General features: G+C 42.7%; 1 protein-coding gene across 3 annotated transcripts in view; it reads right to left on the bottom strand.

Annotated features, from left to right (window-relative positions):
* Positions 1–24,702, bottom strand: part of GALNT15 (polypeptide N-acetylgalactosaminyltransferase 15) — a 70,593-nt gene that overhangs the window by 5,375 nt on the left and 40,516 nt on the right. Inside the window, exons 7-10 of one of the 3 annotated variants that reach the window (XM_032143709.2) lie at positions 20,948–21,079; positions 20,480–20,584; positions 17,721–17,864; positions 5,405–5,481 (exon numbers count right to left, since the gene is read on the bottom strand). In XM_032143709.2, coding sequence (XP_031999600.1) covers positions 5,405–5,481; positions 17,721–17,864; positions 20,480–20,584; positions 20,948–21,079 — 458 coding nt within the window. Of the gene's footprint in view, positions 1–5,173; positions 5,482–12,929; positions 13,175–17,720; positions 17,865–20,479; positions 20,585–20,947; positions 21,080–24,702 lie in introns of those variants that run through there. The other 2 variants (XM_032143711.2, XM_032143708.2) reach the window with 2 other exon arrangements.

Raw genomic sequence — 24,702 nt, 5'->3', positions numbered from 1 at the left:
AGACATCTCAAAATGCAGGCACTGTTACTGGCCATCCATCTGCCAACCTCCCACTTCCTGGTTTGCAGAACCTTTGTGAGGTTCTGGGTGGCAATGTGCCCAGCCTTTGCTGAGGTACTTTCCTAGCCACTGTCCCAGCCACCCTTGCTGCTAGGACTCTGGCCAATGAGACAGATGGGAAGGTCTGCTGGGGGGCTTCTGGGAAAGATCTTGCTTTCTCAGTGAAGAGAAACACATTATTAATGAGGAGAACTTGCTTCTGCTGCCCTCTCCATCCTGTTTGGGATTCTGGGGCCAGGATGTAATGTTTGGTGTTGTGGTGACCATCTTGTGCCGGTAAATAGATAGAAACCAGGATCAAAAGCCAACAGGAATGGTGAGTGGAAGTTTAAAAAGAGCCTGGATCACAGGTGTCTGTAAGCCATTGTACCAGGCACAGAACTGCCTGTCCTCAACTAAGCATGTGAGATGACTAAAGTTCTTTATTTCTTAAGCCCTGGGGAGTTGGTTATTCTGCTCCTTGTACCTGAACGCATCCAAACCAATGCATCTGATTTTGGCAGGTCCTAAAACAACCTGGCCCTTATTTTTACCCATTCCCATTTGGACAGTCCCTGTTTTATTTTCTTTACTCACAAATACTGGGAGGCAATCAAATGTGGAAGTTAAATGTGAAGGCCTTGGAACCAAATGAACCCGGGTTTGTGATCTAGGTCCATCACTTTTGAAGTTGTATAGCCTTAGGAAAATTACTCTGCCTGTGGAAACCTCACCCTTCAACTATAAAATGAGATAACATAAAATGGAGATAATAGTAGTACTTACATCATTGGCCTACTGTGATTATAAGAAAAAAATAACGTGAGTACAACAACTATTGTGATGTTGTTACAATATTAACAATAATATTGATATTAATGTTGTTAATATCGTAACAACATTACAATAGTAATAGTACATAGTACTAACAATGGTAATGTTATTACTATTGTCATAGTAATTGTATGTGCTAGTAAGCTAGTGCAGCCTTAGCATTTATGGTTGTTGTTATTACTATGATTACTGGCAGTGAATACATATGTTTGGTCACAGAGATATTACTGTCTAATGATGTCCACATTTTTCTGTAGTTGATTTTTCTCCCAACTCTTGATATGTCATTTTTCTATATCCTAACTCCTGGTTTTTTCTCCTCCGTAGTGGAATCCACGAAGTCAAGCATCCAACTCCATGGTAACTGCTAAGAGGAAAATAAGGAAGTGTAGACCATGGCTCTTTGCTAAAAGAAACCTATAACTTAGCCTGGAAGATAATTCTGCGGAGGCTTATTGAATAACAGTGTAGGGAAAAGAGCCACCTTAAAGCAACACATATCATGTGTCCATCTGGACCCCACCTGCGAGGCTAGCGTTATCTGGATAGAGAGATTAGGTGAGGAGGTAGCAGATAGGTAGGTGGAGGATCCTGAATACCTGACAAGCTGGCGGTGGGGACATTGCCTAAACCAGTCTGTGAGGGGATATTATAGCCAGAGGCATGGAGCAGGAACCTCAAGGAGACAGTTGTGGCTCCACCATCAGACAAACCAACCCACTACCTAGACCCATGTGCCAGGGCCTCCCAAGGAGAGTGGTCAAGGATATGCTCAAAGAGTTGAATGGAGATTCTCAAAGAGTTACATTCCTTTACATGTGACCCACACTGGGGAGTGGTGGGGGAACAGGACTTTATCTCCAAGATAAAAGTCAGTAGGCCTCAACTGTGGCTTCCACCTGGGTACTCAGATCTGTACAGCTGCCTGTCCCTTGTGCATGGTGAAGGCTCACTAGATAATAGCTGGGGTCAGCAGCATGGCCAGTAGAGCAACAGAATGCAAAGTAGACAAAGGGCTGGAGAGCTTGGAACTGTCCATGAGTGTGAGGAGGGGGAGGTGCCTCAGGCCGTTTGTTTTATCTGGAACCAGCCTTGGATATGCCAACACTGACACGTGAAGGGGCATGATGGGCTGGACAGCCCCAAGCATGGATCGCAACAGGCAGGAGGCACCCTGGGCTTGGCTGTTAAACAGGTTTTATGAGCTTGTATTGGCTTCAGAGCACAAGGAATGGGGTTTGTTGGCCTGGTATAGCCCTGGCCTCAAGGCTTGCTTTTGGAAGTCCCTTTCCTTGGCTTGACTTCTACCATTTGTGTTTTGAAGTCTGGCTAAATTGAATGCCAGAGATCAGAGTTTATATAAATAACCAGTGGTTATTGCTTTTGTCCTACACCAGAGCTTGTGTCTGATTGTCCTTACATCCCAAACACAAGAGATTTGTGTGTTAGTGGGAGTGTGTGCTTTGCCCTTTGTGAATGTCTTCACCACAGTAAGATAAAAACTAGAGTGTTAAACTGTATCTCTTGGCACAGTTTAATCCCTTTGGCTTGGCTAAGATACTGACAGGTACTCTATGCTTCTGAGCAGCCCTCCCTTCCATGTTCATGTTCTTATTGCAGCTGTGGTCTCATTAAGAAAGCCCATTTGCTCAACCTCTGTTAACAGCGAAGGCCCCTGGAATCTTTATGTCCCCCAAAGAAAGAAGACTGTGGACTACAGTGTCGATGTTTTATTATTTGATTTTTTAAAATAATTTGCTTATTCCTACTTTTTTCTAAAAAGGACTGGAGTCTGCTCATAATGAGAACATATGCTATACACTGTTTCCCTCTTTTTTTGTTATTTTTTGCTGTTCTGTTATTTATAACAGAGAAACACTTTATTTTATATTTTTAAAGCTCATTCACTATTTCTTTGGTAATATTTCTCTGTTTATTTTTAACTAATCTGTAATTTATCTCCTACAGTTGAGTCAAACACTGTAGTCCAGGGGGTGGCAAACTATGGCTGTTGGCCAAATCTGGCCAACCACCTGTTTTTGTAAATACAGTTTTATTGGAATACAGCCATGGTCATTTGTTGATTATTGTCCATGGCTCGGCTCCTTTTGTACTACAATGGCAGAGTCAAGTAGTTAACAGGGTCTGCAAAAAAAGAGGGAAACAGGGTATAGCACTTTCCTATCTAGCCCTTTACAGAAAAGGTTTGCTAACCCCACTGTAGTTCATAGTCTAACATAATTTTGAAATATCCTGCTTGGCACTCTTTGGTGGTATGTGGCAACAATCTGTATTAATTCTTCTCCATACCACTGTCACTCTGGCCTTTGAGTTCTAATTCCACTGATGCCCAGTCCTTTTTTTTTTTTTTTTTTTTTTTTGAGACATAGGCTTGCTCTGTTGCCCAGGCTGGAGTGCAATGGCACGATCTTGGCTCACTCCAACCTCTGCCTCCCGGGTTCAAGTGATTCTCCTGCCTCAGCCTCCCAAGTAGATGGGATTACAGGCACCCACCACCATGCCCAGCTAATTTTTGTATTTTTAGTAGAGACAGGGTTTCACCATTTTGTCCAGTCTGGTCTCGAACTCCTGACCTCAAGTGATCTGCCTGCCTCGGCCTCCCAAAGTGCTGGGATTACAGGCATGAGCCACCACACCCGACCTGAATGCCTAGTCTTACTGGTATCTATCCCACCCAGCAAGGCTGCTCTTTTCCTGTCTGTCCTGTCCAGGGAGTTATCCCTGTTCCTTGATTTCCATCCCCAACATACTACTTCATTATGGAAGTCTTAGCTAAAAGTCTGGGGTGATGGAAATAAGGCAAATAACTTTATATTGAGGACTAGACACCTAATCCTAAAATTCCTCTGGTAAGTCACTCCTGCCCTCATTAGAGATACCTTCTTGATCATCTCACTGTTTATGTCGTTATCATATTGTTTGAACCCATCTCTTCCTCAATACTCATATCTGAATCTCCCTCATTTTATCATGGAGAGCAATCATGCACTTCACTCCTAACTTCTATGGTATGCTTCTATATCCTCTGACACTGGTATGTATCAGTTATAGGAAAATAACTGAAATATGAGGGGGAACATTTTTTCTGAGGCCAGAGGAACCTTGCTTCATCAGGCTTCAGGTTTCTTCAAGAAGGGACATCAATTAGTGGAACACTCATGGCCTCTCTCTACTCCATATTCACTTTTCCCCAGGGAGGAAGGATGTCTAATGTTATAGTAAGATTGGGGTAAGGACCCAGGAGGCAGAGGTTGCAGTGAGTCGAGATCGTGCCACTGCACTCCAGCCTGGGCGACACAGCCAGACTCCGTCTCAAAAAAAAAAAAAAAAAAAAAAGATGTATTATCCTGTAAAACATAGGATCAAATCATCCTACCATGTGGCTTCAAAAAGAGATCTGTTAGAAGCAAAGAATAGTCCAAGAACTCATCCAGTGAGGATTTTCTGAGCTCTAAGTAACAATTTAGAAAAACCCAGAAAACTACTGGAATCGTTGCTACTCAGACAGTGGTCTCTGGCCAGGAGCATCAGCATTACTTAGGAGCTCGCAGGAATGTAGAATCTCAGGCCTCACACAGACCTACCAAATCAGAATCTGTACTTTAACACAGTCCCCACGTGATTTGTGAGCACAGGAAAATTTGAGGAGCACTGAATCAAACAAAAACATTTCGGGTTGTCTCACACACTCCAGGGACAGGGATCTATCAAGGCCTGGGGAACAAACTGGAGCCAGCGGATCAAATACTGTCAAGGTGCTCTGTCCCACCCTTGCCTCTGCTCCTATTTTATATTTGTTTCCACCCCCACAGCTATCTCTGATTCACTCTCCAGACTGGATTTATCTGCTTCATAGGGCCATATACAGAAAACAAAGCTGCTGAGAGCTCAACATTCTCACATTATCTCTCTCTAAAAAAAAAAAAATTATTTATTTTGAGGCCAGGCTATGAGACTGGGTAATTTTTGGTTTTGTTTTGTTTTTTTGTAGAGATGGGGTCTTGCTATGTTACTCAGCCTGATCTCAAACTCCTGGGCTCAAGCGATCCTCCCGTCTTGGCCTCCCAAAGTGCTGGGATTAAAGGCGTGAGCCTCCATGCCCAGCCTCACATTACCTCTTAAGTCACTGGTAGAGAGACTGATTTCTTAGTCTCAATAACAAAATTACTGAGGAATGTGCTGATTGGCCCAACATGGGTCAGATGTTCAGCTGGGAGGAGGGGCCATCTTATGGTGGGAATAAGGCAGCTCCCACTATAGCCATATGGTTTGGGTTGGAGAGTTTTGGAGAATTTTGGATAATCTAATTAGGTGCTCACCTTTCACCCCCTCTGAACAGCTTCCGCATTGGTGCATCTGGGCAAGTTATGACTTTAAAGATAGCAGCTCAGGTTTTCCTGGATCTTATTTAAATAAGACATTAAACAATGCAACCCTTGACCTATGCCTAGAGGAGAGTGATTGGCAGTGCCTTCTTGAGGATCTCTGAATGAAGCAAATGATGTCCTACCCTCTGGTCACAATTTGCTGAAAAGTTAAAGGCCTTTGATAAGCTTCAGCAGCAGCAGAGTTGGCCCTGTTCTCATCCTGAGAGAGAGGGAGAGAGGGAGGGAGAGAGAGAGGAAGGACTGTATCATTTTAGCATTTGTCATAGGTACTGGAATGTCCACTGACTATCAGCTAGCTGAACAGTTTGGGAATTGTTAGGGAACTTTAATTTTCAAACATTAATCTGGTCTCTTTGGACTGAGCTTGTAAACTATCACCCTAGGGGTAAAGTCATCATGGTGATTCTGATGATTCTTTTTTTAAGCCAAACCATCAGGCAAGCTGTTTATATGTGGTGATAACTTAGTGTATGGGTATTATGTAGAGCCTTCAGTGATAAAAAAATATAAACATCCCATACCTGTGGAAAGAACTACTACTCCAGCAAAGATCCTCATAAAACAATGCTTAGGACACATTGCCATGTTCAAAGAGCACATTTCATGTAAGAAGGAGTTGAAACTGGAAAGAAGATTTGAGATTGGAGGGATTATTATTATTTATTTTACTTTAAGTTCTGGAATACATGTGCAGAACATGCAGGTTTGTTACATAGGAATACATGTGCCATGGTCCTTTGCTGCACCTATCAACCTATCAACCCATCGTCTAGGTTTTAAGCCCTGCATGCATTAGGTATTTGTCCTGATGCTCTCCCTTCCCTTGCCCACCCCCCACCCCTCGACAGGCCCCAGTGTGATGTTCCCCTCCCTATGTCCATATGTTCTCATTGTCCAATTCCCACTTACGAGTGAAAACATGTGGTGTTTGGTTTTCTGTTCCTGTGTTAGTTTGCTGAGAATGATGGTTTCCAGCTTCATCCATGTCCCTGCAAAGGACATGAACTCATTCCTTTTTATGGCTGCATAGTATTCCATAGTGTGTATGTGTCACATTTTCTTTATCCAATGGAGGGACTATTATTAATACAGGAATGGTAGAGGGGTCTAGAATTCTGGAAATAGTACCTCCTTGGTTATTGTGCTTGACATATCATTTGAAACATGCCCAAATAGAGGTATTTGAATAATCGGGGCAGGACTTGTAGGTGCTTTGGGCTTTGCCCAAAAGTGATCACAGACAATTTGCACTTTTAAAAGAACTTCTAAAGAACAAGCATAAATAGTGTACATAACAAATAGAGTTGTGCCCAGCAAGGCAGCCCATATCAATGTTTGGCACAATGTTTGCACAACTCTACATATTATGTACACTATCCTTGGTTTTTTTTTTTTTGAATGCTTTTTAAAAATGCAACTTGTTTGCATTTTATTTGTCCAAATTTGGTGACCGGTCACAGATCATTTGGTGTCCAGCCAGCTTTTTCATAGCCTTTCATTAGAAAATAGAACCCTTTCACAATAAGCACGATAACATGACCTCTAAAATGTCAAGTTCTGCTGCAGTGGTGCCATCACTATTGTCACTGAGGACTTTTCAACCACCATGTCTATGTTATTTGGAATTCTGAATTTTCTGGTGGGATCTATGGCATTGAGACCAAAGAGGAAACAGGTCAGGCCCCCTCCAGGGAGGATATCTGCTCTTACTGTTGTAATATAGCATAAAGAGTGTGGGACTCTAGACTGCTGGCTGGACACTTCTCTCTGTTCTCCCCAGTGGGATAGTTAATAATGATGATGAACTTCGTGGGGGTGGTAACAAAATTCAATCTTAAAAAAGCAAACAACAAAATCCAATCACAAAATTCAGGCAGACAGGTGAAACCAATCTCTTGGGAATCAGATCTCTCAACTGACAAGTTTCTCTACTTTTCAATTAACCATTATGGATAAAATGAATGCTGAGTTCACAGAGAAGAAGAGAATTTGAACACTTGGTTACACTAAAGGAGAAGGTCCTTTTAGAACTAAATGGAGGCATCTGTTTTATTTAAATTAAGGGTCTGTAAGTACCAGCCAGGGACTGAGTTGACAGCCACTTCTGTAACAAAGTAATAAATCATGGAGCTGGTTAAGGAAGGAAGAAAAACCATATTCTTGCTTTCTTGAACCAATTAGACAATAAGCCATCTGGGTCCTTTTGCTAATTACCACCAAATACAACTTACACTATTGAATTCAGCCTTTTATTTAATTATATTAATTTATCCCAGCAACTTCAAAGACCCACAATGCCAATAATAAAGTTCATTTAAAAAACAGAGGTCTTTTAAAAATTTTTTTCTTCAATCACTAATACCCTTTACACGGTTGCCATCTGAGAATTTTTAGCTCCATCTCAGTCTCAGGATTTAGGGAAATTTGTTTTAAATATAGATGGGTCTGAAGCAAGAAGACAGTGGCTAAAGTCTCCTCTCTAGACGGGATAATGAATCTATCTAGATTGGTACAACAGAACTGTTTGTGATGAAATGTTCTATATCTGTGCTCGCCAATACAGTAGCCACAGGTGGGTAGTGAGCATTTGAAATCTGGCCAGTCCTTTTCTGCATCTATTGAGATAATCATGTGGTTTTTGTCTTTGGTTCTGTTTATATGCTGGATTACATTTATTGGTTTGCGTATGTTGAACCAGCCTTGCATCCCAGGGATGAAGCCCACTTGATCATGGTGGATAAGCTTTTTGATGTGCTGCTGGATTCGGTTTGCCAGTATTTTATTGAGGATTTTTGCATCAATGTTCATCAAGCATATTGGTCTAAAATTCTCTGTTTTGGTTGTGTCTCTGCCAGGCTTTGGTATCAGGATGACGCTGGCCTCATAAAATGAATTAGGGAGGATTCCCTCTTTTTATGTTGATTGGAATAGTTTCAGAAGGAATGGTACCAGTTCCTCCTGGTACCTCTGGTAGAATTCGGCTTTGAATCCATTTGGTCCTGGACTTTTTTTGGTTGGTAAGCTATTGATTATTGCCACAATTTCAGAGCCTGTTATTGGTCTATTCAGAGATTCAACTTCTTCCTAGTTTAGTCTTGGGAGGGTGTATGTGTCGAGGAATTTATCCATTTCTTCTAGATTTTCTAGTTTATTTGCATAGAGGTGTTTGTAGTATTCTCTGATGGTAGTTTGTATTTCTGTGGGATCGGTGGTGATATCCCCTTTTTCATTTTTTATTGCATCTATTTGATTCTTCCCTCTTTTCTTCTTCATTAGTCTTGCCAGCAGTCTATCGATTTTGTTGATCTTTTCAAAAAACCAGCTCCTGGATTCATTAATTTTTTGAAGGGTTTTTTGTGTCTCTGTTTCCTTCAGTTCTGCTCTGATTTTAGTTATTTCTTGCCTTCTGCTAGCTTTTGAATGTGTTTGCTCTTGCTTTTCTAGTTCTTTTAATTGTGATGTTAGGGTGTCAATTTTGGATCTTTCCTGCTTTCTCTTGTGGGCATTTAGTGCTATAAATTTCCCTCTACAGACTGCTTTGAATGTGTCCCAGAGATTCTGGTATGTTGTGTCTTTGTTCTCATTGGTTTCAAAGAACATCTTTATTTCTGCCTTCATTTCAGAAAAGGCCTTTGGCGAAATTCAACAACGCTTCATGCTAAAAACTCTCAATAAATTAGGTATTGATGGGACGTATCTCAAAATAATAAGAGCTATCTATGACAAACCCACAGCCAGTATCATACTGAATGGGCAAAAACTGGAAGCGTTCCCTTTGAAAACTGGCACAAGACAGGGATGCCCTCTCTCACCACTCCTAGTCAACATAGTGTTGGAAGTTCTGGCCAGGGCAATTAGGCAGGAGAAGGAAATAAAGGGTATTCAATTAGGAAAAGAGGAAGTCAAATTGTCCCTGTTTGCAGATGACATGATTGTATATCTAGAAAACCCCATTGTCTCAGCCCAAAATCTCCTTAAGCTGATAAGCAACTTCAGCAAAGTCTCAGGATACAAAATCAATATACAAAAAGCACAAGCATTCTTATACACCAATAACAGACAGAGAGCCAAATCATGAGTGAACTCCCATTCACAATTGCTTCAAAGAGAATAAAATACTTAGGAATCCAACTTACAAGGGATGTGAAGGACCTCTTCAAGGAGAACTACAAACCACTGCTCAATGAAATAAAAGAGGATACAAACAAATGGAAGAACATTCTGTACTCGTGGGTAGGAAGAATCAATATCATGAAAATGGCCATACTGCCCAAGGTAATTTATGCCATTCCCGTCAAGCTACCAATGACTTTCTTCACAGAACTGGAAAAAACTACTTTAAAGTTCATATGGCACCAAAAAAGAGCCCACATTGCCAAGTCAATCCTAAGCCAATAGAACAAAGCTGGAGGCATCACGCCACCTGACTTCAAACTATACTACAAGGCTACAGTAACCAAAACAGCATGGTACTGGTACCAAACAGAGATATAGATAAATGGAACAGAACAGAGCCCTCAGAAATAATGCCGCATATCTACAACCATCTGATCTTTGACAAACCTGACAAAAACAAGCAATGGGGAAAGGATTCCCTATTTAATAAATGGTGCTGGGAAAACTGGCTAGCCATATGTAGAAAGCTGAAACTGGATCCCTTCCTTACACCTTATACAAAAATTAATTCAAGATGGATTAAAGACTTACATGTTAGATCTAAAACCATAAAAACTCTAGAAGAAAACCTAGGCAATACCATTCAGGACATAGGCATGGGCAAGGACTTCATGTCTAAAACACGAAAAACAATGGCAACAAAAGCCAAAATTGACAAATGGGATCTAATTAAACTAAAGAGCTTCTGCACAGCAAAAGAAACTACCATCAGAGTGAACAGGCAACCTACAGAATGGGAGAAAATTTTCGCAACCTACTCATCTGACAAAGGGCTAATATCCAGAATCTACAAAGAACTTAAACAAATTTACAAGAAAAAATCAAACAACCCCATCAAAAAGTGGGCAAAGGACATGAACAGACACTTCTCAAAAGAAGATATTTATGCAGCCAAAAAACACATGCAAAAATGCTCATCATCACTGGCCATCAGAGAAATGCAAATCAAAACCACAATGAGATACCATCTCACACCAGTTAGAATGGCCATCATTAAAAAGTCAGGGAACAGCAGGTGCTGGAGAGGATGTGGAGAAATAGGAACACTTTTACACTGTTGGTGGGACTGTAAACTAGTTCAACCATTGTGGAAGTCAGTGTGGCGATTCCTCAGGGATCTAGAAATAGAAATACCATTTGACCCAGCCATCCCATTACTGGGTATATACCCAAAGGATTATAAATCATGCTGCTATAAAGACACATGCACACGTATGTTTGTTGCGGCACTATTCACAATAGCAAAGAGCTGGAACCAACCCAAATGTCCAACAACGATAGACTGGATTAAGAAACTGTGGCACCTATACACCATGGAATACTATGCAGCCATAAAAAATGATGAGTTCATGTCCTTTGTAGGGACGTGGATGAAGCTGGAAACCATCATTCTCAGCAAACTATCGCAAGGACAAAAAATCAAACACCACATGTTCTCACTCATAGGCGGGAATTGAACAATGAGAACTCATGGACACAGGAAGGAGAACATCACACTCTGGGGACTGTTGTGGGGTGGGGGGAGGGGGGAGGGACAGCATTAGGAGATATACCTAATGCTAAATGACAAGTTAATGGGTGCAGCACACCAACATAGCACATGTATACACATGTAACAAACCTGCACATTGTGCACATGTACCCTAAAACTTAAAGTATAATAATAAAAAATATATATATAAGCATTAAAAAAATGTGGCCAGTCCAACTGAGGAACTGAGTTTTAAATTTTCTTCGATTTTAACGGATTTACATTAAAATGGCCACATTTGGTTAGTGGCTACCATATTAGACAGCGAAGGTCCAGAGTGTATTCTGAGGAAGGAGAAATGCAGTGAACCCTTGACTTAGCAGGTAGACAATGAATACATAGTTATGATAGGCATTGTTTGGAAACACTGCACTTGCCACTCAATTTTTCTTATTTGAAGGATACTGTGTTCTGAGATAGCCCAAAGGAGGTTAGCATCTTTAGGGGAAGATTTCTAAGCTGACCATGTGGAAAGGTAGGTAACTCCATCTGGGGAAAAATGAATATGAATGGTGTTTATTAAATAGCAGAACCCATCCCATTCGGCAACTCTTACGGCTGAACTAGGTAAGCCAAGTCATAGCAAGGAAAGTCATTTAGTTCTGACTAGCCTCAGATGTGCTCCAGATGAGCTGTGTTCCCCACACTCATGGACATTCAACCTGTGGACACATTTGGGGGTTCCAGACAGTTATACGGGCTCAGAGATGGCCCTGTCAGCTCTCATGGACATTGACACCCAAATGTTACCTGTCATAAGAATTTTGGCTCAGGCTCTGGCATTTTCCTCCCAGGAAAAAGGCTTGCTTTTTTGAAAGGTTGCTGTTTCCGCTCCAGTCAGTGCAAACCCTGTAACAGAGCATCAGGAGAGTTTCTCTTTTTGTTTATTTTTATTTTTTTTGAGATGGAGTCTCATTCTGTCACCCAGGTTGGAGTGCAATGGCCTGATCTCAGCTCACTGCAACCTCTGCCTCCTGGGTTCAAGCAATTCTGCTGCCTCAGCCTCCCAAGTAGCTGGGATTACAGTCATGCGCCACCACGCCCAGCTAATTTTTATATTTTTGGTAGAGACAAGGTTTTGCAATGTTGACCAGGCTGGTCTCGAACCCCTGACCTCAGGTGATCCGCCCACCTCCGCCTCCCAAGGTGCTGGAATTACAGGCATGAGCCACCGCGCCCGGCAGGAGAGTTTCTCAACTGTGAAAACCTTTGTTAATGGGAATGCTCAAATTGTGCTGGTACTTCTAACACCAATGACTAAAGAGAAATCGATAGCAAGAGAATCTGGTTATGGTTATGGTTAACCAAGTTAGAGAAGAGCTAGGGCAGGGGGAATAGAGGTAGATCCTCAGTGGGAAGGAAATTCTCCATAATGGGGGAAATTCTCACTAACATGAAAATGTCTTTTCCCAAGTCTCTTGACGCTTTTCAGCTGCTGGGTTGAGCTGGAGAATTGGGCCAAAGTGCGCTTGCATCTTCTCTCCAATCCTAAACCTCCTCTCTGTAGCTTCCTTTCCTTCTTCTGAGATATGGCTTAACAAATGAACACAGCGTTTGTGCTAATAAACCCAATTCAGAGTTTTTGGAATGTCAGGTCATTACATCTGCTTCACCCTTTAATTTTCATGGTTGGCCAAACAGACAATCCAAGTTAAGGCCATTTGAAGACAAATAAATTGATCCATTGGATTTATGTATCCTGGAGGTGCTGCCAGAGAATGTCCAGGCCAGAGAGAAAGTAATTGTTAAGTGCTCAGCAGAGAAAAACAAATAATCTTCTGTACTATGTAATAATCATTTCCCAGTGATGAAGACAACGGTACAATGGATCCCTTTTTTTTTTAAAGCGCCAGCAGTCAATGAAATAAGGTGTGAAAAGGAGAAACTTCCTATATTCTTTCATGGAGCTTTTTTCTCTCCTAACACCAGAAGCACACACACACAAAAGGATCAGCTTCATGAAATATATAAGCTCTTTAAGTTCACTTGGAGCTGAACTGTGATGGCCAAAATTCTCTTTTCCTTCTGACATTGACATTCATCGTTCATCCACAGCATTGACCTGGTCAAATCGCCACTGCTGGCAGGCTTTTCCATCGCATGGACGCAGGTACAAATCTTTATTGTTTTCTTGCACCACAGCTTCCATGCATTTCCCAGAAAGAATGTGGACGATCATCCCATTCTAAAAAGAGAAAAGAAAAAAGAAAAGAAAACGAGTCCCCCACAATCAGTCAGCAAAAGAAAATATTTTTAAGATTTGTGCTAATCATTAAGAGAATAACAGATGGTGTGAACTGGCCTGGAAGGAATTGTGGTATTTTGATTAATGTAAAATATAAATTAGGTAGCCCTAAAATTTGGATGTCACTCAAAACCTTAGGGGTAACTAATCCAATTATCTTTATTGTAGTTGTGTAATTTCTTAGAAAGTTCTGATTAGTATAATTCCCAGAGCATTTTCAGTCTTTATGCTGCATTTGTGACATTCATTGTTATCACTGTAGTTGTAAATTTCTGCTTTCAAAACAGTTTAATCCACTTTACCTTCTGTTAATCCTGCAGTTGGGCACTGTTGTTACCAGGCTGTGGTAGTGAGCAAGACCTCTAGGATACACGGAAGGCCTAAATCAGCCATGTTCAGAAGACCTTGGCTATTCCCTGCTCAAAATCACCAGATTTAATATTGAATCCAACCTTCTCCTTTTCAAGAAAAATTTAATTTCTTTATGAAAAGTTAAACAACCTTAATCAGCAATGCTGAAAATGCCTATTTATTTATTCATCATTCATTTATTAATGTTTGAGATTGATATGGTTTGGTTCTGTGTCCCCACCGAAATCTCATGTTGAATCATAATTCCCAGTGTTGGAAGAGGGGCCTGGTGGGAGGTGATTGAATCATGGGGCAGACTTCCCCCTTGCTGTTCTCTTGATAGAGTTCTCACAGGATTGGTTGTTTGGAAGTGTGTAGCACCTCCTCCTTTGCTCTCTCTCTCCCCTGCTCCGCCATGTGAGGACGGGGCTTGCTTCCTCTTCACCTTCTGCCATGATTGTAAGTTTCCTGAGGCCTCCTAGGCCATGCTTCCTGTGCAGCCTGCAGAACTGTGAGTCAATTAAACCTCTTTTTCTTCATAGATTACCCAGTCTCAGGTATGTCTTTATAGCAGTGTGAGAACAGACTAGTATAGAGATCATAATACTACCCCTTTAAAGTACACACGTTGGTGGTTTTTAGTATATTCACAAAGTTGTGCAACCTTCACTCCTATCTAATTCCAGAATATTTTCATTACTGTAAAAAGAAACCCACTACCCATCAGCAGTCACTCCCCATTCCTCCCTCCTCCCAGCAATTAATCATTAATCTACTTTCTATATTTATGGATTTTCCTATTCTGGACATTTCATATAAATGGAACTATATAAATGTGGCCTTTTGTAACCGGCTTCTTTCACTTTGTGTAATTTTGTTTTTCCAAGAAGGAGTCTTGCTCACTCAGGCAGGAGTACAGTGGCGGGATCTCGGCTCATTGCAACCTCCATCTCCCAGGTTCCAGCGATTCTCCTACTGCAGCCTCCCATGTAGCTGGGATTACAGGCACGTGACACCATGCCCGGCTAATTTTTTGTATTTTTAGTAGAGATGGGTTTTCACCATATTGGCCAGGCTGGTCTTGAACTCCTGACCCCAAGTGATCCACCCACCTCTGCCTCCCAAAGCATTGGGCACTGTGTGTAATATTTTTAAGGTACATCCATGTTGTGCCACAAAACTTTTTCTTTCTTTTTTTCTTTTTCTTGTATTTATTTATTTATTTATTTTGAGACAGAGTCTCTCTCTGTTGCCCAGGCTGGAGTACAGTGGCACGATCTCGGCTCAGTGCAACCTCTGCCTCCTGGGTTCACGCGATTCTCCTGCCTCAACCTCCTGAGTAGCTGAGACTATAGGCGTGCACCACCACACCTGGCTAGTTTTTGTATTTTAGTAGAAACGGGGTTTCACCATATTGGCCAGGCTGGTCTCGAACTCCTGACCTCATGATCCGCCTGTCTCAGCCTCCCAAAGTGCTGGGATAACAGGCATGAACCATTGAGCCTGGCCTCTTTTTAAAAAAAAATGTGATAAAAACACACAGCAAAACTTTTACCATCTTAGGCCTTTTTAAGTGTAAAGTTTAGTAGTTGATGTAGTTTGGATGTTGGTCCCCACCTAAATCTCATGTTGAATTGTAATTCCCAGTGCTGGAGGTGGGGCTTGGTGGGGGACGTTTAGATCATGGGGACAGATCCCTCATGGCTTCGTGCTGTCTTCACGATAGTGAGTTCTTGAGGATCTGGTCATTTAAGAGTGTGTGGCATCCCCTCCCCCACTCTCTTTCTTTTGTTCCTGCTTTCACCATGTGTTATGCCTGCTCCCACTTCATCTTCTGCCATGAGTAAAAGCTCTCTGAGGCCTCCCCAGAAGCAGATGCCACTATGCTTCCTATACAGCCTGCAGAACCATGAGCCAATTAAACCTCTTTTCTTATAAATTACCCAGTCTCTAGTATTTCTTTATAGCAATGCAAGAATGGCCTAATAGGCCTGGTGCGGTGGCTCACAGTTATAATCCCAGCACTTTGGGAGGCCGAGGCGGGCAGATCACCTGATGTCAGGAGTTCGAGACCAGCCTGGCCAACATGGAGGAAACCCTGTCTCTACTAAAAATACAAAATTAGCTGGGCGTGGTGGCAGGCACCTCTAATCTCAGCTACTAAGGAGGCTGAGGCAGGAGAATCGCTTGAACCCGGGAGGCAGAGGTTACAGTGAGCCTAGATCCTGCCATTGAAATCCAGCCTAGGCAACAAGAGCGAAACTCCATCTTTAAAAAAAAAAAAAGAATGGCCTACAACAGTAGTGTTACATATATTCACATTGTTACGAAACATATGAGGAACTTTTTCATCTTGTAAAACTGAAACTCTGTAACCATTAATAAACAAATTCCCTTTTTCTCCTCCTCTGCCTGCCCCTGGTAACCACTATTTTATTTTCTGTTTCTATTAATTTGACTACTTTAGATATCTCATATAAGTGGAATCGTACAGTTTTTGTCCTTGTGTGATGGGTTTATTTCACCAGCATAATGTCCTCAAGATATGCCCGTGTTGTGGCAGGTGATGGGATTTTCTTCATTTTTAAGGCTGAATAATATGTGTATGCCACATTTTGTTATCTCTTCATCCATGGTGGACACCTGGGTTGCTTTCACTTCTTGGCTATTGTAAACAGTGCCACCAAGAATAGTACCTCATTCCTTTGTCTGGCTGAATGATAACTTTTAGGAGTATTATTTATTAATGCCTGAAATATGCTGGGTGTATATTACTCCCTAATCTTTTACTTCTTATTTTTAAGTGCTGTTTCTAAAGTGTATCTTATTCATAGGACTTGTTTAGAAAAATACTTTATGATCATTTATAAAGGACCTTAACTTGACTTATAAGACTTCTTTGAGGCCAGGCATGGTGGCTGACACCTGTAATCCCAGCACTTTGTGAGGCTAAGGTGGGTGGATCACCTGAGGTCAGGAGTTCGAGAACAACCTGGCCAACATGGCAAAACCCTGTCTCTACTAAAAATACAAAAAGTAGCCAGGGGCAGTGGCTCACACCTGCAATCCTAGCTATTCAGGAGGCTGAGGCACAAGAATCACTTGAACCTGGGAGGCAGAGGCTGCAGTGAGCCGAGATCACACCACTGCACTCCAACCTGGGTAACAGAGTGAGACCCTGTCTCAAAAAAACAAAAAAAGACTTCTCTGAGCATGTGTGGGCCCCTTGAGTCCTGCCTTCAGTTGGTCACCAAAGCCCCAAATGCTTTGTTCTCAAGTGCTTATTGTGCGCTTAGCTTGAGTTTTCTATCATGATTTTCTTCTTTCACAGCCTGCTTTAAGAGTACCAATGCACAGGATTCTGCTTAGTCATTTTATCCTTTTTATTCCCCAGCAGAAGTTGAAGAAAAGAAATTTTTAAAAGGTGTATGTTTATTTCTTTGTATGTTAATACCCCAACTCATTTCAGGAAGAATTTGAAGTAGAGAAAAAGCTGTGTATGGACACAGTGTTGATACTGTCATCTTCCAATTCCGATTCTGTATACGGGACCTGCCCACTCTCCCTATGTACTGACATTCCTCCTATTTCCTCCCTAACTTCTGGAAAGGATCTATAGTTTCTTTCCCCCAGGGTAATAGGGGTCAAAATTTTACTAAAATGATGAAATACTTACAGTGAAGTTTGCATTAAAAGGAAGAAAGTGGTATCTATATATCTATATATTTACATCTACATCTATATCTAAAGTTTCTTGGTGGGGGGAGGGACTTTGAATTGCTCCTAAAACCATACCACCAAGGTGGCTGAACGCTCCTTGTAACATGCCTCACCATCCTACTTGTGAACTGCGCCAATAAACTTCAAAAAGAGGCGGATCCCTCTCTCTGCAATGACCAGCATCAGAGCTACACAGAGACCTGGCAAATCATTACACATGAAGATGCCAGTGGGCCAACTTTGCTGCCGGGTTGCCTTTGCTCCCCCTGAGGCCTTACTGCCCAGCCACTAAGTTCAAAAGCAGAGGCAGAGGTCCCTAATACCTGACCTCTTGGAAGAGCCCAGGATGCCATGCCAAACAGCAGTTCCTTCTGACAAGCAGCATTACCAGGCTCTTCCTGAACAGATTACTCACCTCCTGGAAGTCCCAGTGCTGCTGGTGGATGGCCAGGCCTTCCTCCGTGCAGTTCTGAAGAATCACCTGCTCCTGCCTGACAGCAAAGCACAGGTGCTGTGGGCTGCCAAAGTGAATCTCCTTCCTGCTGGTGTGCTGCAGGTACTGTGACAAAAGCAATGGTTGTTAGCGCAGCTAGAAAGAGATCCTCTCCAAAGCTGTAGAGGAGGTAAGAAGAACCCACTATAGAGCTGAGGTCTAGGGGCAATCTTCAGATTCTGTCAGGGTCAGCAAGACCATATCTCATGGTCAAGTCCAAAAACATGCTGCTAGACTAGTCATAGCCTCTGAAGTCCCCACATTCCAGCTGCTCTCACATTCATATTTACACATCCTGGCATGTTTCTCTGTTACTTTATTTACTGTATCATAGGTGAGGCCATAAAAAGTGCTGTGTGTTTTGTTAGTAGACTGTTGAAAGCACAGATGAGGAACCTCTCTGAAGCCCAGGTTGATGTCTTTCTGGAGAGCCCTGACCTGCTCCTAAAACTAATTTTCCTGCAGTGTGTTGTATCTGCTGGCTCTCACTCATGGTTATTGTTTCCTCTAGTGTTTTGTAGTGTTGGATTGTGCACACCTTTGAGAGGGGCTTTAACTGTGAGGATCTTGTGAGGATTAATTAGAAGGCATGTCCTGAAAAGTCTATTTTCTGTTTGTTTCTGTCAGGTGCAGCCTGAACCCATTTTTTACATTAATTTTGTGGCTTACAGACAGGATCAGCTTCATGGGTATGTGACCTGTGCAGTCACATGGGGCCTCATGCTTAGACGGGTTTAATACTCTTGGTTTAATAAACTTGATTTAATGCTCTGCTATCACTGTCTTGAAATTCTTAATAATTGCCAAATTAAAGACTACATTGTTATCTTGCACTGGGCCCTGCAATTAGATAGCCTGTCCTGCTTGAAGATTCCCAAGCTACACAATTTAGTATACATGTGAACCTAAGCCCATATTAGATGCAAGCTTGTGATTAAAAATTCTCAGGGGAGAGTAATTTGTTTCCTACTCAAAGCCCCTGTAGGGACAAGCTTCTTGCCATTTTCCTGTGGCAGGGCGTGGGTATTTCTAGTCAAACTTTTCAAGGACAGTTTACCCTTTGAAGGTCAAAGCTGGCTTGCTATGGGAGTGTCATTTCTGACTTCTCATCTCTCATGGGCTGAAGGTGGGCTCTCTTCACTTATCCCTTGCATGGAGCCAACAGCTGTAGATTCCTGGGGTTAACAGTAACCATCCCTCACACTTGGTAGGGCAGTTTCACCCATGTCCAATTCCTCTACTTTCAGTTGTCTCTTCTTTTTTGACCCCTGGAGGTTTCCCTTTCTTTCTTATAAACTCATTTATTCATGAAAAAGGTGTTTCATATTTTTTTATCTGGCATATCTTATCTAGGTGTTTATAGGGAAGGACTTTCAACTTATCTAGTTTACAATATTGCAGGATCCTAAAGTCCTTACTATTTCAAAAAAAAAAAAAAAGAACAAGAAAGAGCTAATATTCCTTTTGCATGAAGGAGGCCGTATTGTTCTTTTGTTTCTTTATTTTTTTTTTTTTATTCTTCTTTTTCAAACTCAGAATAATCTCTGTAGAGGCTTCATTATTCTTAATTGCAGGTGAGGAAACCAGGATTTAAAGAAGCCTGCCAAGATCACACAGCTAGAAAATGAGGGAGCTCAGATTCAAACCAAGCTATGTCTGACTGCAAAGCTTGAACAATTTTCACGCTACCATGTGGCTTCTTCACTCAGCACTTGATGTTTATGTCTGCATCCCTTGTGCCAGGTGTGAATGCCTATCAGTATGTCCTAGGAGATTGCTAGAGGGCAGAGCCAAAGGAGGCCAGATGGATCCTGAGCATCTCCCTCCCATGTCTTATAGGCCCACAGCCTGCCCCCAAGAACCCAGGGCCTACACTGCCAAGCCCAGCCTCAGCCAGCCTTCCATGCAGGGCTGGACCACAGACCCTCAGGGAGATGCTATCTTTTGCCCCCGGGATCTTTGATTCTCATCCAGTGAATCTCTCCAGAAAATCATACTTTGATGTTTGTTTTTATTAGGGGCCTTTGGGATGTGATAACTTAAAAGTCCCTATCATAGCCTGAAAAGAGAGAGACTTGGGGACAAGCTAGGCTTTCTAGGTTGTCATCAGTTGTGGAAAGAAGTGGCCCTACCAGCCCTCAGCTAGCATCGGTGGAGGGTTTCTCCCACTTTGGGCAGTTCCTCCATGAGGAAAATTTTGAAGAGAAGAATTACTCCTAAGATATGAGGAGACCTTCCTAATGACCAAATGGTGCTGGAGGCTGGGATGACCCTGTTGCCTCTAGATCCTTATCCTGATTTGATTACCTTCTTCTTCAGTCCTCGGACAATTGAACCCTGCCTGAATCCTGGAGGCTTCTGAGTTTGCAATCCCTGGGCTAGTGACCCTAAGCCTCAGTTTTCTCATCTGTCAAATGAAAAGTTTGGCCAAACAGCCTCTCCATTTCCCTTTAACTAAGATGCTTTTATTTTCTGACAACAGCCCATGTCTGTGCTTACAGATGGAGGTGAGGTGAGGAGAGCTGTGATGAGTCATTACAGTGAGGGACCATGGCAGTCAAGGGACATGGGACCACAGAAAGAAGATGCCTCAAAGGGAAGTATGGGGCATCCCAGAAAAATATCACCTACTTTCAAGTCTTCTTGGGCTATGATCCATCCTGAGAAGTCTGACTACCCACCTGTTGCTGCCGGCTGTCACTGCAAGGAACCAACATCATGGGACAGCCCAGTATGTCCCCTTCTGCCTGGCAGTCTGCACAGAGCCCAAGTCCAGTGTTGTGGAGCTGAAAGTGGACACACATACAGGAGTGAATTCCAAATTCCACTGTAAAGACACCCTCGGTCAGGCACCATTCCTTTGCTGTATTCTCTGGAGTGCAGCCCAAGGCCCATTGTTCAGGCCATAACAACAGGTGTGGTCAAGCTGAAGCCACTGACCCTAAGGGACAGGCCTCTTGGAGGAGGTGCTTTGGGGTAGGTGATGGGGCAAAACCCAGCCACCTTCCTCAGACTTGGGATGGGCCCAAGGCCTCTGAGGCCCTGCTAAACCGTGAATGGTTGACCAGGGACATGGAAGAGCTGAACATCTAGTTCTTGTCTTGGGAAGCTTCCCTCTCCCTCCCCATCTTCCCTGGGTCATGCCTTGCCTTTCCAGAGAACCTGGGCCTGGGTTCAGATGGGTACAGCTCAGGGTAGACATTAGCCAGAAACCAGTGGAATGTCCGACAACCCAGTCTCCTTTGCAGCTGCAAGCGTTCCGTGCAGTCTGGCTTCTCAGCCTGGGAAGGAGAAAGACACAAGCAGGATGATGAAAGCTTGTCTTGCCCAGAATTCACATGGTTGGGGATGGATTGGCTGGGAAGAAGCTGAAGGATCAGGACAGAAGGAAGGGGCCAAGACCACAGTTCTCCAGGGCTGCAGTGGGGAGGGTCATGTGTTGGGAGAAGAAGGTCTGGAAGGGATAGAATAGCACAGATCTTCCCCACAGAGTTGTGGAACCAGCAAGACTGTAAGTGGTATCAGCCCTTTCCCACAATCCCTCAAATCTCCAGTCTATAAAGACTACAATAGGCTGGGAGTGGTGGCTCACGCCTCCAGCACTTTGGGAGGCCGAGGCTGGTAGATCACTTGAGGTCAGGAGTTCAAGACCAGCCTGGCCAACATGGTGAAACCCCATCTCTACTAAAAGTACAAAAAATTAGCCAGGTGTGGTGGTGTATGCCTGTAATCCCAGTTACTCAGGGGGCTGAGACAGGAGAATCACTTGAACCCAGGTGGCAGAGGCTACACTGAGCCAAGATCGTGCCACTGTACTCCAGCCTAGGCAACAGAGCAAGACTCCCTCTCAAAAAAAAAAAAAAGAGAGAGAGAGAGAGTCTATGATATCTGTGCTTTAATGATTTTTCTGCAGAAGCTGGCAAAGTGGTGGGGCTTTGCACCTAGGTTGGTGTAAGGAGAAACCACGATGGGCCTCATGGAGTCAGGAACTGACCCATAGGCAATTGAGATGAAGTTGGCTGGGAAATCGTGGGCTGGGGTTGGGGCAAGGCAAGTTTATCTTTCTTCACCTCTGGGTACCATTAATGAATCATTCTTTTGGGCTACACTATCTCCTCTTTTTGAGATTCTCCCTTATAATACAATTGTCCTAGGATGAAGATGAAGGCAAATCCTTAACACTAGTACAAATTAATGATTTTGGCCACATTGATGATACAAAGAACTGTACCCAAAAGTTTAGTACCAAATCTTGGATACTTTTAGGGAAGAGAGAGGTGACAAGGATGGGTTGGAATGACCACAGACAAAAAAAGAGAGAACCCTTTCCTGGCATGGGGAGAGGAAGCAAGCTGGCCATGTCAGAGTTCCCACTTGATGGCCTCCAATCTGACAGTAAGACACAGGTCCACCAGGCTGTGTAAAGTACAATTGGTTTGGTTATGCTTTCGCTCTCTCTTTTAGACCTCAGCTGGAAATGTGGTAAGTCTGTTGTACTGAAATTCTCTCTAGACACTTCTCAAAGTGTAATTCCCTGGGCATCTGCCTGAGAAATGCCACGGAGCTAGTTAAAAATGTAAATTCCTGGGCCCTGCCCCAGAGATGATACAGTTGTTTGGGTTGGAGGCCCTGGAATCTGCATTTTAACCATTTCTCCTGGTGAGTCTTTTTCACACAAAGTTTGAGAAAACTTCTCTAAGTCAGGGATTTCTTGTTTATTCAGCATATTTACCCACCATGAAACCAAGGGGATCTATTACTTTTTCCTCTAAGTAAATTAGTATAAGTTTCTTAATGGCTTCTTGGCATTCTTTGTGTTTATTTGAGACCTCCCTAGACCTTTCCCAGAGTTGGACTTTGCTACCAAAACAGAAACATTCCTTCATGTGAGTTTTATCACTTTTACTTTTCTTGATAAACTGATAAATCTACCCAGTCTTTGACCTTGAATGAGGGGCAGGCTGACAATGAACTTTCCCTTCTGTACAATTATGTCTGAGAGAAGAGAAAACAAGGAAGTGTCAGCTCCCCAAGCAGCAAAAGTCTGGCCTTGTCTTTTTGGTGCCCAGGATTTCTGTATCTCAAAATCCTTGTGGGGGTTTTGGGGTGGATGGAGAAATAGAAATAGTTAGGGCAAAATTAACTTTCGGTTATTTAAAGTAAATGCATGCTAGCAAATACCTTCAGGGAGGTAGGAATGTCACAGAAACCTTGAAATCAAAGTAAGTGATAGGATATTTCCAAAGCATGAATTAATGGAAATGTTCAAAAGAGAGAGAAATAAAAGGAGCCCTCTGCTAAAGGTCTTCTCACTGACCAGTAAGAGTGCCATTCCCCTTGCAAAAGTCATCAAATGAACAAAGTGTACATCTGTGAATCAGAGAACGGACACCCAAATGGATACAAGAAGAAAAGAGTACCTCACCTGCAGACTTTATGAAGGTAAGCCTAGCACTTACTCTCCAAAGCACTCTTTCACATTTCATTTTATAGTATACTCACAACAGTTATTGAGTTCTTAGAGGTTAAATGACTTTCCCAGGGTCAATAGCTTCTAAGAGGTCAGTGTTATATTAGGTAGCTAGTCAGACATGAGCAGGGCAGGAGAGGATTTTCCCCAACCCCCCCAGCCTCCAGGGATGTCACACCACCATCAGGTGTTAGTTAGGCAGTTGTTAACTGTCTCTCTAAAATAATATTAGTTGCAGCTGACACCAGGGAAAGGCAGTCTCCCAACAGATAGAAAAACCTGAAATTGGTGATCAGCTTCCCGATACGATCTCAGGAGCTGGGCAAGTGGGCTCAAGCATGTGCACTAAGAGGCAAAATGGTGGCGTTTAACTGGTACGTAACCTTCCTCCGGGAATGCACAACTGGTAACGCGTCACATGAGCATGCGAACAATTTCAGTAAACACACTGCGCATACTCCCCTCCCAAGGGCTAACAGGCCACTGCACATGTGAACAGCCCCCACCAGGGGAAGAATCAGGGAAGAAGGGACACAAGCCCCCAGAAGCATGCCAATGTATAAGACCCCAAGTCAAAGATCAAACAGCACACTTGATTGATTGCTCAAGTCCCCCACTTGGCCCTGTTCCAAATGTACTTTACTTCCTTTCATTCCTTTCCTAAACTTTTTTTTTTTTTTTCCAAGAGAGAGTCTTGCTCTGGCTCGCAGGCTAAAGTGCAGTGGGGCGATATCAGCTCACTGCAAACTCCACCTCCCTAGCTCAAGCCATCCTTCCACCTCAGCCTCCCGAGTAGCTGGCACTACAGGTGCACACCACCATGCCCAGCTAATTTTTGTAGATTTTGTAGACACAAGGTTTCATCATGTTGCCCAGGCTGGTCTTGAGCTCCTGGTAAACTTTTTAATAAGCTTTCACTCCTGCTTTAAAACTTGCTTTGGTCCCTCACTCTGCCTTATGCCCCTCAGTTGAATTCTTTCTTCTGAGAAGGCAAGAATTGAGGTTGCTGCAGAACCATATAGATTCACCACTGATAACAAGAGCCAAAGGTTGATCTCAGGTTTATAAATTTTTTTTTGCCATCCATCCATTCCACCAATAAATGTTTATGGAGCACCTACTATGTGCATAGGATTTAACTAGGCATTGGAGATTTAAAGGTCAGCAGAATAAATACTCTTCCTGCCCTTTTTGAGCTTGTAAGTCTGTGGAACACTTATCGAGTGTCTTCTTCTTCTTTTCTTCTTCTTCTTCTTCTTCTTCTTCTTCTTCTTCTTCTTCTTCTTCTTCTTCTTCTTCTTCTTCTTCTCTTCTTCTTCTTCTTCTTCTTCTTCTTCTTCTTCTTCTTCTTCTTCCTCCTCCTCTTCCTCTTCCTCTTCTTCCTCTTCCTCTTCTTCCTCTTCTTCTTTTTTTTTTTTTTTTTTTTTTTTTTTT

The sequence above is a fragment of the Hylobates moloch genome, unplaced genomic scaffold (genome assembly GCF_009828535.3).
Source record: "Hylobates moloch isolate HMO894 unplaced genomic scaffold, HMol_V3 SCAFFOLD_22, whole genome shotgun sequence".
NCBI classification, from domain to species: domain Eukaryota; kingdom Metazoa; phylum Chordata; class Mammalia; order Primates; family Hylobatidae; genus Hylobates; species Hylobates moloch.
The sequence above is the reverse complement of the archived record's forward strand: the minus strand, read 5'-3'. Positions and strand labels throughout refer to the sequence as shown.